Source organism: Heptranchias perlo, chromosome 29 (genome assembly GCF_035084215.1).
Source record: "Heptranchias perlo isolate sHepPer1 chromosome 29, sHepPer1.hap1, whole genome shotgun sequence".
In the NCBI taxonomy this organism is placed as follows: domain Eukaryota; kingdom Metazoa; phylum Chordata; class Chondrichthyes; order Hexanchiformes; family Hexanchidae; genus Heptranchias; species Heptranchias perlo.
Window position 1 is genome coordinate 21,771,723 of NC_090353.1, and position 13,372 is coordinate 21,785,094.

Below are 13,372 nucleotides of genomic sequence, written 5' to 3' on the forward strand. Positions count from 1 at the left end.
TCTGACGTTAAGGATTACTGGAGGTGCAGTTTTCAAGATTGCAGTAGTATATAGATTTCCTCATCCTCACAGGATGAATTCCATTCATTTCTGGAAAATTTATCGTTCATTTTAGAGCATGATTAGTGAATCAGAAAGGAGAAAGTAACTAATTAGAAAACAGAAAATCATTGACACAATACACACGTAATCAATCAGAGAAGAAAGTTATTGGTGCAAAACACTTCATCATAATTACCTGGATTTCTTTACCCTCTCTGTAGCTATAAAACTGAGCATTTGAGTCCCTTTCCTCAAGAAATTACTTTTTTTTTTAAGACTTGTGATTTCCAGTTTATTTTGGCAGGAATTTGTGCATTCATCAGTTCTACCTGCTGTTTGACCAAATGTTTGAACATATGGAGTATTTATCTGCAATAATCTGAAACCTTGCAAATCATCCTTGTCAAAGGACCTAATGTATAAGAGTTTTGTTTATGCAACAAATGTTGAATTCTCTGCTTTACTTATTTTTAAGCCCGCTTAACAGCAACTGTAGAGTTTATATTTAGTGGTTTACAGATCTCAGATGCCACTGACCCATTATATTTCACTGTACTAGTGTTCGTGTACCTATGGAGCCTGTTAGTTACTTTCTTCCCAACTGCTCTCGCTTTCCTAGCTTGATCCTTTCCTGCATTCATTTATCTATCTTCTGGTTTGCACCTTTCTGTCTTGCATCATGTATATCCTTACTCACTTTTCCTCTTTGTATATATTAAATTTTGTTGTTACAGACTGAGCCCTGAACAACACTCCAATGCACTGCCTCATCTATGGTGTCAATTCAGTTTTAGACCATAAGACCATAAGAGATAGGAGCAGGAGTAGGCCATTCGGCCCCTCGAGCCTGCTCCGCCATTTAATGAGATCGTGGCTGATCTGATTTTTACCTCAACTCCACTTTCCTGTCCTTTCCCCATATCCTTTGACTCACTTGCTGATCAAAAATTTGGCTAACTCAGCCTCCACAGCTTTTTGGGGTAAAGAATTCCAAAGATTCATGACCCTCTGGGAGAAGAAATTCCTCCTCATTTCCATCTTAAACGGGCGACCCCTTATTCTGAGACTATGCCCCCTAGTTTTTGATTTCCCCATGAGGGGTAACGTCCCCTCAGAATCTTGTATGTTTCAATAAGATCTCCTCTCATTCTTCTAAACTCCAATGAGTATAGACCCCACCTGTTCAATCTTTCCTCATAAGACAACCGTTCCATACCTGGAGAACCTTCTCTGAACTGCCTCCAAAGTAAGTATGTCCTTCCTTAAATAAGGGCACCAGAACTGTACGCAGTACTCCAGCTGTGGTCTCACCAGCATCCTGTACAGTTGTAGCATGACTTCCCTGCTTTTAATAAAGGCCAATATTCCGTTTGCCTTCCGGATTACCTGCTGCACCTGTATGTTGACTTTTTGTGTTTCATGTAAGAGGACACCCAGATCCCTCTGTACCGCAGCATTTAGTAGTATTTCGCCATTCAAATAATATTTTGCTTTTTTTATTTTTCCTCCCAAAGTGGATGACTTCACATTTTCCCACATTATATTCCATCTGCCAAATTTTTGCCCATTCGCTTAACCTGTCAGTATCCCTTTGCAGACACTTTGTGTCCTCATCGCAACTTGCTTTTCCACCTATCTTTGTATCATCTGCAAATTTGGCCACAAGACACTCTGTTCCTTCATCCAAGTCATTGATATATTGTAAATAGTTGAGGCCCCAGCACTGATCCCTGCAGCACCCCACTAGTTACTGATTGCCATTCTGAAAATGACCCTTTTATCCCGACTCTTTGTTTTCTGTTAGTTAGCCAATCCTCTATCCATGCCAGTATATTACCCCCAACACCATAAACTCTTATCTTGTGCAGTAATCTTTTATGTGGCACCTTATCGAATGCCTTTTGGAAATCCAAATATACTGCATCCATTGGTTCCCCTTTATCCACCCTGCCCATTATTTCCTCAAAGAACTCTAATAAATTTGTCAGGCGTGATTTTCCCTTCATAAAACCATGTTGACTCTCCTTGATTGTACTATGAGTCTCCAAATGTCCTGCTACTACTTCCTTAATAATGGATTCTAGCATTTTCCCAATGACCGATGTTAGGCTAACTGGTCTATAGTTACCTGCTTTCTGTCTCACTCCCTTCTTGAATAGGAGGGGTGTTACGTTTGCGGTTTTCCAATCCGCTGGGACCTTTCCAGAATCTAGTGAATTCTGGAAGATTATAACCTATGCATCCACTATCTCTGTAGCCACTTCCTTTAAGACCCTTTTACAGTGAACATCCCACTTTTCAATGTTCGGCAGTTTTAAGTAACTTTATATTAAAAAAATCCAACCTACCGTGAACCGTAAGTAGGAGTTCAAACGTGCTTTGTCATGGAACAGTACGCCCCAGGTGATGAATTTTCTTTTATTGTGAGAAAGTACTGAGAGGAGATGCTTCCCTAAAAGGGAAGAGGAAAAATGAAAGCTGATCATCCTTGGCTGCTCTCAGATACAGAATGGAATTGACAGAGACCTGTTAGCTAGTCTCAAAGCCCTCTTGGCAAGGAAAAATGAATGAAGAGTAAAAATGATGTTTAACATCACCTGGTGTGGGGTCTGATCCTCCATTTTAGAAGCACAGAATTGCACATGCGTGGTTATAAACATCCTTACTGATGATATTGCTGTAATAACACACTCACATAAATATTATTCATTAATTGCTTTTATTCCTTAGCTTTCCAATACATTATGGAATTAATTAATGTCAGTATGATATGAATCTTACAGGGACAGCAGCTTGTTAGAACTGAATCGTAGTGGACACAACCCAGTTGAACAATTTGTCATCTTTTGAATGTAGTGAAAAGATATGCAGCTTTAGACTGGTGGCAGATTTGTAAAGCTCTTTTGTGCTTAAAGGTAACAGCTCCATTTTGGTCACTGCACAGTACCCAGAATTTTTTCTGCTGAATGTTTGAATTTTGATAATTACTTGTATTAAACTTGTTGATGAGACCAGAATTCTTTGGTTTCATTTCTTATCTCTTACTATATTCAAATAAACATATTGCTTACACCACAAGTGTAAAACACCACCAGTTTAGTAAAATTTTAAAAAAATATTATTTGATACATAAGTGACAAAAGCATAAGAACTGACTATTTTCAGGATTAAGCAGCCTTTAGGTTTCTCAAGAAAATGCAGTAACCCTTGTACATTTAGATGAAAGGGCCCCTTTTTGGTTTATGTTCTTCCATGGCTTATGCTTAAAATGGGTCAGTGGTGTTGCTGTCCCTTTGAAATAAAACCTGAAAAGTTAAACTCTCACACAAACTTCTTTTTTTGTTTATTTTGTTCATTAAAAATGATGAAAAAACCCAGTATAGATATCTTACACACTGTAGCTATATTTGAAAAGTTGACCATTGGCTTCATGAAAATACCAATCATTACAAACAGATTACAAATTGAAAGAAGAAAATGCTCAATTAACAGTAAAGGTATTCACTAGTTTTCATATTGATATAGTATGTGTTCCCAATGGGGCATTTACAGGAGGGCACATTGATGAAATAATTTTGTAGTTTAACATGCATCAGGATGGGGGGTGGGGGTGCTGGGAACAGCACAGGTATACAGAAGCTATCCCATCTTTTATGGGGAGCTTTTGGATTAGGTCATTTTTCCTGTACAGCTGGAATTTCGCTCCTGGCGCTGTGGGGCTTGTGAGAGGGGGCACGTTGTATGGGTTTTCCAGTTGTAGGCAAAAGCAATATGTTAACTCACTCAGACTGACATGACCAATAGATGTTCATGCTTATGGCGAAAGGGGTAGGAGCAAGAGGGTATGGTAGCATAGTGGTTATGTTACTGGACTAGTAATCCAGAGGCATGAGTTCAAATCCCACCACGGCAGCTGGGGAATTTAAATTCAATTAATTAAATAAAATCTGGAATTAAAATACGAGTATCAGTAATGGTGGCCATGAAACTACCGGATTGTCGTTAAAAACCCATCTGGTTCACTAATGTCCTTTAGGGAAGGAAACCTGCCGTCCTTACCCGGTCTGGCCGATATGTGACTCCAGACCCACAGCAATGTGGTTGATTCTTAACTGCCCTCTGAAATGGCCTAGCAAGCCACTCAGTTGTAAAATCTCGCTTAAAAAAAGTCACAATAAGAATAAAATCGGACCACCAAGCACCGGACACGACAAAGGCAAACCAAGCCCAGTCGACCCTGCAAAGTCATCCTCACGAACATCTGGGGACTTGTGCCAAAATTGGGAGAGCTGTCCCACAGACTAGTCAAGCAACAGCCTGACATAGCCATACTCACAGAATCATACCTTTCAGCCAACGTCCCAGACTCTTCCATCACCATCCCTGGGTATGTCCTGTCCCACCAGCAGGACAGACCTACCAGAGGTGGCGGTACAGTGATATACAGTCAGGAGGGAGTGGCCTTGGGAGTCCTCAACATTGACTCTGGACCCATGAAATCTCATGGCATCAGGTCAAACATGGGCAAGGAAACCTCCTGCTGATTACCACCTATCACCCTTCCTCAGCTGATAAATCAGTCCTCCTCCATGTTGAGCATCACTTGGAGGAAGCAGAAGGTAGCAAGGGCACAGAATGTACTTTGGGTGGGGGACTTCAATGTCCATCACCAAGAGTGGCTCGGTAGCACCACTACTGACCGAGCTGGTCGAGTCCTGAAGGACATAGCTGCCAGACTGGGCCTGCGACAGGTGGTGAGCGAACCAACACGAGGGAAAAGCTTACTTGACCTCATCCTCACCAATCTACCTGTCGCAAATGCATCTGTCCATGACAGTATTGGTAGGAGTGACCACCGCACAGTCCTTGTGGAGACGATGTCCCGTCTTCACACTGAGGATACCATCCAATGTGTTGTGTGGCACTACCACTGTGCTAAATGGGATAGATTCAGAACAGATCTAGCAGCTCAAAACTGGGCATCCATGAGGCGCTGTGGGCCGGTCAACAGCAGCAGAATTGTATTCCAGCAAAATCTGTAACCTCACGACCCAGCATATTCCTCACTCTACCATTAGCAAGAAGCCAGGGGATCAACCCTGGTTCAATGAGGAGTGTAGAAGAGCATGCCAGGAGCAGCACCAGGCGTAACTTAAAAAAAAAAGGTGCCAACCTGGTGAAGCTACAACTCAGGACTACGTACATGCTAAACAGCGGAAGCAACATGTTATAGACAGAGCTAAGTGATTCCACAACCAACGGATCAGATCAAAGTTCTGCAGTCCTGCCACATCCAGTCGTGAATGGTGGTGGACAATTAAACAACTAACGGGAGGAGGAGGCTCTGCAAACATCCCCATCGTCAATGATGGTGGAGTCCAGCACGTGAGTGTGCAAAAGACAAGGCTAAAGCATTTGCAACCATCTTCAGCCAGAAGTGCCGGGTGAGTGCACTGGATACAGCAAAGGCTATGGGCCCCGACAACATCCCGGCTGTAGTGCTGAAGACTTGTGCTCCAGAACTAGCTGCGCCTCTAGCCAAGCTGTTCCAGTACAGCTACAACACTGGCATCTACCCGACAATGTGGAAAATTGCCCAGATATGTCCTGTCCACAAAAGGCAGGACAAATCCAATCCGGCCAATTACCGTCCCATCAGTCAACTCTCAATCATCAGCAAAGTGATGGAAGGTGTCGTCGACAGTGCTATCAAGCGGCACTTACTCACCAATAACCTGCTCACCGATGCTCAGTTTGGGTTCTGCCAGGACCACTCGGCACCAGACCTCATTACAGCCTTGGTCCAAACATGGACAAAAGAGCTGCATTCCAGAGGTGAGGTGAGAGTGACTGCCCTTGACATCAAGGCAGCATTTGACCGAGTGTGGCACCAAGGAGCCCTAGTAAAATTGAAGTCAATGGGAATCAGGGGGAAAACTCTCCAGTGGCTGGAGTCATACCTAGCACAAAGGAAGATGGTAGTGGCTGTTGGAGGCCAATCATCTCAGCGTCAGGGCATTGCTGCAGGAGTTCCTCGGCAGTGTCCTAGGCCCAACCATCTTCAGCTGCTTCATCAATGACCTTCCCTCCATCATAAGGTCAGAAACGGGGATGTTCGCTGATGATTGCACAGTGTTCAGTTCCATTCGCAACCCCTCAGATAATGAAGCAGTCCGAGCTCGCATGCAGCAAGACCTGGACAACATCCAGGCTTGGGCGCATAAGTGGCAAGTAACATTCGTGCCAGACAAGTGCCAGGCAATGACCATCTCCAACAAGAGAGAGTCTAACCACCTCCCCTTGACATTCAACGGCATTACCATCGCCGAATCCCCCACCATCAACATCCTGGGGGTAACTATTGACCAGAAACTTAACTGGACCAGCCATATAAATACTGTGGCTACAAGAGCAGGTCAGAGGCTGGGTATTCTGCGGCAATTGACTCACCTCCTGACTCCCCAAAGCCTTTCCACCATCTACAAAGCACAAGTCAGGAGTATGATTGAATACTCTCCACATGCCTGGATGAGTGCAGCTCCAACAACACTCAAGAAGCTCGACATCATCCAGGACAAAGCAGCCCGCTTGATTGGCACCCCATCCACCACCCTAAACATTCACTCCCTTCACCACCGGCGCACTGTGGCTGCAGTGTGTACCATCCACAGCATGCACTGCAGCAACTCGCCAAGGCTTCTTCGACAGCACCTCCCAAACCCGCGATCTCTACCACCTAGAAGGACAAGAGCAGCAGGCACATGGGAACAACACCACCTGTACGTTCCCCTCCAAGTCACACACCATCCCGACTAGAAATATATCGCCGTTCCTTCATCGTCGCTGGGTCAAAATCCTGGAACTCCCTTCACCACACGGACTGCAGCAGTACAAGAAGGCAGCTCACCACCACCTTCTCCAGGGCAATTAGGGATGGGCAATAAATGCCAGCCTCGCCAGCGATGCCCACATCCCATGAACGAATAAACAAAATGGATTTTGTTCCCTAACAAAGATTTTAAAAATCTGGAAATTACTCTTGTCAGTATTAGTGGACAAATACTATTCTTCTGTTTGCTGTTTTAACAACAACTTGCATTTACATAGCGCCTTTATCGTAGTAAAACGGCCTTAGGCGCAGAGAAGTTAACCTGTTTATTTAAAGTGGGTTAATGTCTCCATTAAAATAGTGGACAGAGGAATGTCAAAGACATTAAGGGCTCAATTTTAAAATGGAGGTGCAGGTGCGTTGGGGGTGGTGGGGCTACGAAAATCGGGGAAATGAGCGGGAAACAAACCCGGCTCCAACATGCCGATTTCCACGTCTCTCAAACATGCATGTGTGCCTGTGCCGTTCCCGAACCCGGAAGTCCCGCCGGCAATTAAAGCCGGTGGGACAATATTTAAAGAAGCAAATGTACCTCATTGAGGTACTTAAGGTACTTTATTACATATTAGGTAGTTAAAATGATTTTCAGCTTACCTGGGTGGCTTTCCTACGGCTTCCGATTCATGCGTGATCAGTCAAAAATAAAGTAAATAAATGAAATAAAATAACATTTCATAATGTAAAAAAATAAATAAACCTACCTTTGAAACAATGGCACCTGCACCCCCCTTGTCCGATGTCTCTCCGATGCCTTCCCCCCAATGTCTCCCTCTGCGAGGTTCCCCCCCCCCACTCATCCCTCCCCAACTCTGTCTTGCAGCACCAGATGACGTCTCTCTCTCTCACTCCCCCTCTTTCTCCGCGCCCCCCCTCGGTGTTGCAGTTCCTGTCGACAGCCAGCTTGTCAATCAGGCTGGCTGCCGGGTGCGAAACCTGGAAACAAGATTAATGAGCATCAATTACCTCGCGATCGTGTGGGGAGAGTTAAGTTTTTATTTTCCGGGTTTGTCGCATGCCCATTGACTCCCCGCTGCCATCCTGCCACCCTTTTAAAATTGAGCCCCAAGTGTTTGGCTACTGATATTGGCAACAGAAATTTCTAGGCTATAATTTTTTTAATCCCTTCTCTAATTAAAGTTATCTTTGTAAACTCATTTCTATTTTGACTAGTCGGAAAAAAAGTTTTTTTTGAAAACACAATGTTTGTTGGGGTTACCAATTAGAAGTGATATACTTTATTATTTATTAGGATAGCAAGCCATCATTTATTGCCTATCCTTAGTCCCATGTAGACCAGGCCAGGTATGGGTGGCAGGTTCCCTTCCCTGAAGGACATTAGGCAACAGTTGAGTTTTTAATGCCACTTTCATGGTCATTTTTTCTGGTACTGGCCCACACATTATCAGATTTATTGAAAGAAAGAAGAAAAAAAGACTTGCATTTATATACTGTCTTTTACATCCTCAGGACATCCCAAAGCGCTTCACAGTCAATGAAGTACTTTTGAAGTGTAGTCGCTGTTGTAATGTAGGAAATGTGGTAGCCAATTTGCGTACAGCAAAGTTCCACAAACAGTAATGTGATAATGACCAGACAATCTGTTTTGAGGTGTTGGTTGAGGGCTAAATATTGGCCAGGGCACCAAGGAGAAACTCCTCTGCTCTTCTTCGAAATAGTGCCATTGGATCTTTTATGTCCACCTGAGAGGGCATAATGTTGGTTTAACATTCTCATCTGAAAGACTGCACCTCCAATAGTGCAGCGCTCCCTCAGAACTGCACTGAAGTGTCAGCCTAGGTTTTGTGCTCAAATCCTGGAGCGTGACTTGAACCCACGATCTTCTGACTCAGGAATGACTGTGCTACCAACTGAGCCTCGGCTCACAACTTACTGTGGTGGCATTTAAACTCACGACCTTTGGGTTGCTCGTCCTGTATCATAACTACCGTACCCTCTTAATTGGAAAGGTACGCCAACTTGTTAGTCTTATTTAGTTTGTACAACAATATTAGCTGCTGCAGGTGGAACATTTTGGCTTTCATATGTCTCATTGAAACAAAAGATTCTGAGGGGGCTTGACAGGGTAGGGGTTATTTCCCCTGGCTGGAGAGTCTAGAACTAGGGGGCATAGTTGCAGGATAATGAGTCGGCCATTTAAGACTGAGATGAGGAGGAATTTTTTCACTCAGAGGGTTGTGAATCTTTGGAATTCTCTACCCCAGAGGGTGGTGGATGCTGATTCATTGAGTGTATTCAAGGCTGAGATAGATAGATTTTTGGACTCTAGGGGAATCAAGGGATATGGGGATCAGGCAAGAAAGTGGAGTTGAGGTCGAAGATCAGCCATGATCTTATTGAATGGCGGAGTAGGCTTGAGGGGCCACGTGGCCTACTGCTGCTCCTGTTTCTTATGTTCTTATGTATGCTCTACCTATAGCTAGTTCATCATTAGCAGCACTAGCTTGACATTGTGTTTTACTGTTTTAAATCTTGTGATACTGTTTCTGAAAATGAATACAAAACTTTTAGAAGTTTTTCTACATATAATGCCATGTTCAGTTTTGTTTCCTAAGTATTTAACTAAAAAAAATCTGATTGGAATATGGGAAATGATTTATTGTAAATCACTCAATGGACATGAAATGACGATACTGAAGAATCCCATAATTTTATTAGTGAAACACATTGGGCTCGATTTTAGGAGGGAGGCGGGTTGGCAGTGGGGGGGTCGACTGGGCATGTGGGTAACATGCCCAGTGAATTCGGGGTGCTCCGCACGCGATCGCAGCCTCATTGAAGGCACTTACCTTGGCTTCCGAGTTTCGCGCTGGAAAGCTGCGCAGCGGGCGGACTGCGCAGCCGCATCATAGGCTGTCAGCTGGAGGAGTCCTATTTAAAGGGGCAGTCCTGCACTGACTGATGTTGCAGAAAGGAGCCAAAATTACAGCATGGAGTAGCCCAGGGAGAAGGCTGCTCCCAGGTTTAATGAAGCCTCACTCCAGGTCCTACTGGATGGGGTGAGGAGGAGGAGGACAGAGATCTTCTCCCCGGCGGACGGGAGGAAGTGGCCTGCCTCTGCCACCACGAAGGCCTGGCTCGGGGTGGCAGAGGAGGTCACCAGCACCACCAACATATCACGCACCTGCACACAGTGCAGGAGACGTTTCAATTACCTAAGTAGGTCAGCCGAAGTGAGTACACTTACTCATTCCCCTACACTCCGTCTGCCACATCACCGCCCCCACTCCACATCTCCTTCTGCACTGCCAACACTACTCTATCACATCACTCCTCACACCCACTCAAAGCTCATCCTCATCTTACCTGCACTTACTTACCTCGCCAGTACTCATCCCACCACTACAATTCAACCCAATCCTCATACAATCTCATGGCTCCGTCTCATACTCACTCTCATGCATCTCTTTCACGGTCAGCCTCACCCAACCTGCCACCACCTGTGCTGCAGCCACAGGGCATGCATCGTATATATGTAGTAGGAAGCGTAAGGCAAATGTGTCGTGAGCATGAAGGGGATGCACAAGGGTGCTTGAGGGTTTGTCATGGTTTTTACTTATATTTGATTTCTGATCAACTCACATTACATCTTATATTGTCACCACTACCACGTCTTTGCAAATCTTGTCTGGTTTGTGCAATAATGCCCTTTCCTGAGGATCACCATGAAGACCCAGACCTGATGCCACCCATTGTGTCACTGCAGAGTGGGTGTAGGTGAATTTGCAGGGCTCTTTTGTGCAGACATAATCTCCGGTGGCACCCTGGAAGGATGCGGAGGAGAAGTTGTTGAGGGCAGTAGTGACTTTGACAGCGACAGGTAAGAAGGTGGTGCTCGGGCCAGCCGGGAGCAGTTCGGCATGAAGGAGGCTGCAGATGTCCATGACTACATGCCGAGTGACTCTGAGCCTCCGTGTGCACTGCTCCTCGGAGAGGTCCAGGAAGCTGAGCCTCGGTCTGTGGACCCTGTGGCGAGGGTAATGCCTTCTGCGATGTGTCTCTCTCTGCGGTTGCCCTCCCTCCTGCTGTGCAGGTGGATGTGTCACAGCACTGTGTTGTGGAGCTCCATGTGTCAGAGGTGGACGGCGTGGCCAGCAAGGCTGGTGATGCTGTACGTCCTCCGAGGAGGTCATGACTGCAGCTATGGAGGCCCCCATCCGGAAGATGTACGTTTGAGGGGGTCCGCAAGGTAGGTAAATGTGTCATCACACCGGGGTTGAGGTTGCAAGTTTGTGAATTTTCTTGTTAGGAAGTGGGTGGTGGAGGCCAAACTTTGTCCAAAGTGACAGAGTGGCCTCCTGCAATGAGTGAGGGTCTCTTTTCCCCCCCCCCCCACCTCCCTGTCAAATGGACCTTTGCAGCTGCCACAGGCTGGTGGCTGCAACACATCCATTTCAACTGGGAGTGTTTCCCCCAGTACGGGAAACACGCTCCGTTGAGTTGAAATCCCACGCCTCCTAAAATATCCTACAAATCAGGTCTGCAAATGACCTGAACTATCTAATTAATTGGTTTAAGTGTTAAAGCCGGTGGGAGTCCCGCATACAGCGGCTGCGCACGCATCTAAGCGCGTCACTGGGGAACCCGGACCCACCCTGGGAATCCCCGATTTTCGGAGCCTCCCGCCACGAACCCGCCGTCTCGGACGTTGGAAAATCGAGCCCATTATGTTGTATGGAAACTAGTTTAAATTATCTTTTACCATACTTCAATTCGTGTGAACTCTGAGTCTAATTGACTAAAATTAAATTAGGAGTATGCCTAAAAGAATTATAGATCTTTTCTCAATCTGTTCAGCTAGGTATTACATTGTCTACCCAGTACGCCCCTCCTTTCAACAACAACAACAACAACTACTTCCATTTATACACAGTAAATGTATAAAACATCCCAAAGTGCTTCAGAGGTGTAATCAAAAAATCATATGTTGTAGCTTGAACCTGATGTTAATCTTCCAGATGGTTGAGCAGGTGATTGGGCTTTGGTCTTCTCTGTGGCTCTTATCATTTGTGCTACTTTGTAAATTGACTGGCAGCAGACAAGGTAAAAAATAGGATCCTTTTGTATCCATGGTTAACTCACCTCATCCTGTGTACAGGAAGAAATTAGACAAGTTTTCTGTTAATTGCTCCTGTTCTAATCCGTAAAGTTGGTTATTTAATATTTTAATGAATTTATAGATTAAATCCAAGTAACTAGATTTTTAGTAGATCAAAAGTGTTTACTAATGCCATAAAAGTTTGGGAACATTTAGAAAAAAACGGTTGTGGCAATCTACGTACAACACGAAGTCCATTTGTTCCTATTTGTAAGCATTTTTTCATGGTGCTGATTTGGTAGTCCAGCTGAAATGCTTTTTTCACACCCTTTCGTTTCTAGTATTACATTCAAGCATTGCAGCAGACAGGTTAAACCTGTGAACACACACTTGTGTTGTGTTTTACCAATTTTAGGCAGTTGCGCTGGTTGGTGAAATATCAAGCAGAGCCAGTGTCTGGAGTAGCATTGTCATTTGAGTTTGTCCAAGAGTTCATGTCTGCCCTCCTGTTCAACAAACCAATAGTGATTGCATTCAGGCAAGAACCAAGAATAGAAGGAAAGTTTATAAAATAGAAGTTTATATATTTTTAACATACTGCTAGATTGATCGTATCCCCAATATATTTATGATGTTTTTCATTATTGTCGCTTCAATCTGTATAGGACAAATTCTTAATTAGAATTTCTATTGTATGTTATAAAAATTATGTTCAGTGGTATCGTACCAAATTATTTTGTTATCTATAATCGAAAGTCTAAATATTGGCCACTGTTTTGCAGTCCCACAGGTAGCAGCAGGTATGCTTCATCTGCAGAGCTGAGTCAGGGCAGTTCCCAGCTCAGTGAGGAGTTTGATCCTGATAATGAGAGCCTGCAAGGCTCAGGCATAGATGATGAACGTGATGGCGATTCTTACCACTCCTGCCACAGCTCAGTGAGCTATCAGAAAGAATCCTTAGACTGGGACAAAGAAGATAATGAGCCACTGGAGATTTATAGTGAACCTGAAGAGTTCCAGAAAGAGGAGGAGGAAATTTATGAGGAGAAACCTAAAGAAGAGGAAGAAGTCGCTGTTCCAGATGCAATTCCACCTGAAACTGAGATACCTCAAAAGCAGGATGAAGCGAAACAGCTAGAAACGTAAGAATCTGAAAATGTTTGTTGAAGCTGCTATATATTTTAAAGATGGTCAATTATTGTAGAGTGAAGTTCCTAACTGACACGTAATGTAGATAAGAGTGACATTACAGCTGTTAGTACATGAATGGTACTAAAATAATTTGAGGTGTTTAATTGTCGTGCAATTTTGGAAAATATAGGATGTAGAGTGTATTCTTTTCAACAATAATATTTGTATTTCAGTGATAACACAATGGAACATTT

General features: G+C 44.2%; 1 protein-coding gene across 1 annotated transcript in view; it reads left to right on the forward strand.

The window, feature by feature from the left end:
* unc13a (unc-13 homolog A (C. elegans)) overlaps nucleotides 1-13,372 on the forward strand; it is a 340,969-nt gene that overhangs the window by 114,648 nt on the left and 212,949 nt on the right. Inside the window, exon 11 of the mRNA XM_067968623.1 lies at nucleotides 12,770-13,129. Coding sequence (XP_067824724.1) covers nucleotides 12,770-13,129 — 360 coding nt within the window. The remainder of the gene's footprint in view (nucleotides 1-12,769; nucleotides 13,130-13,372) is intronic.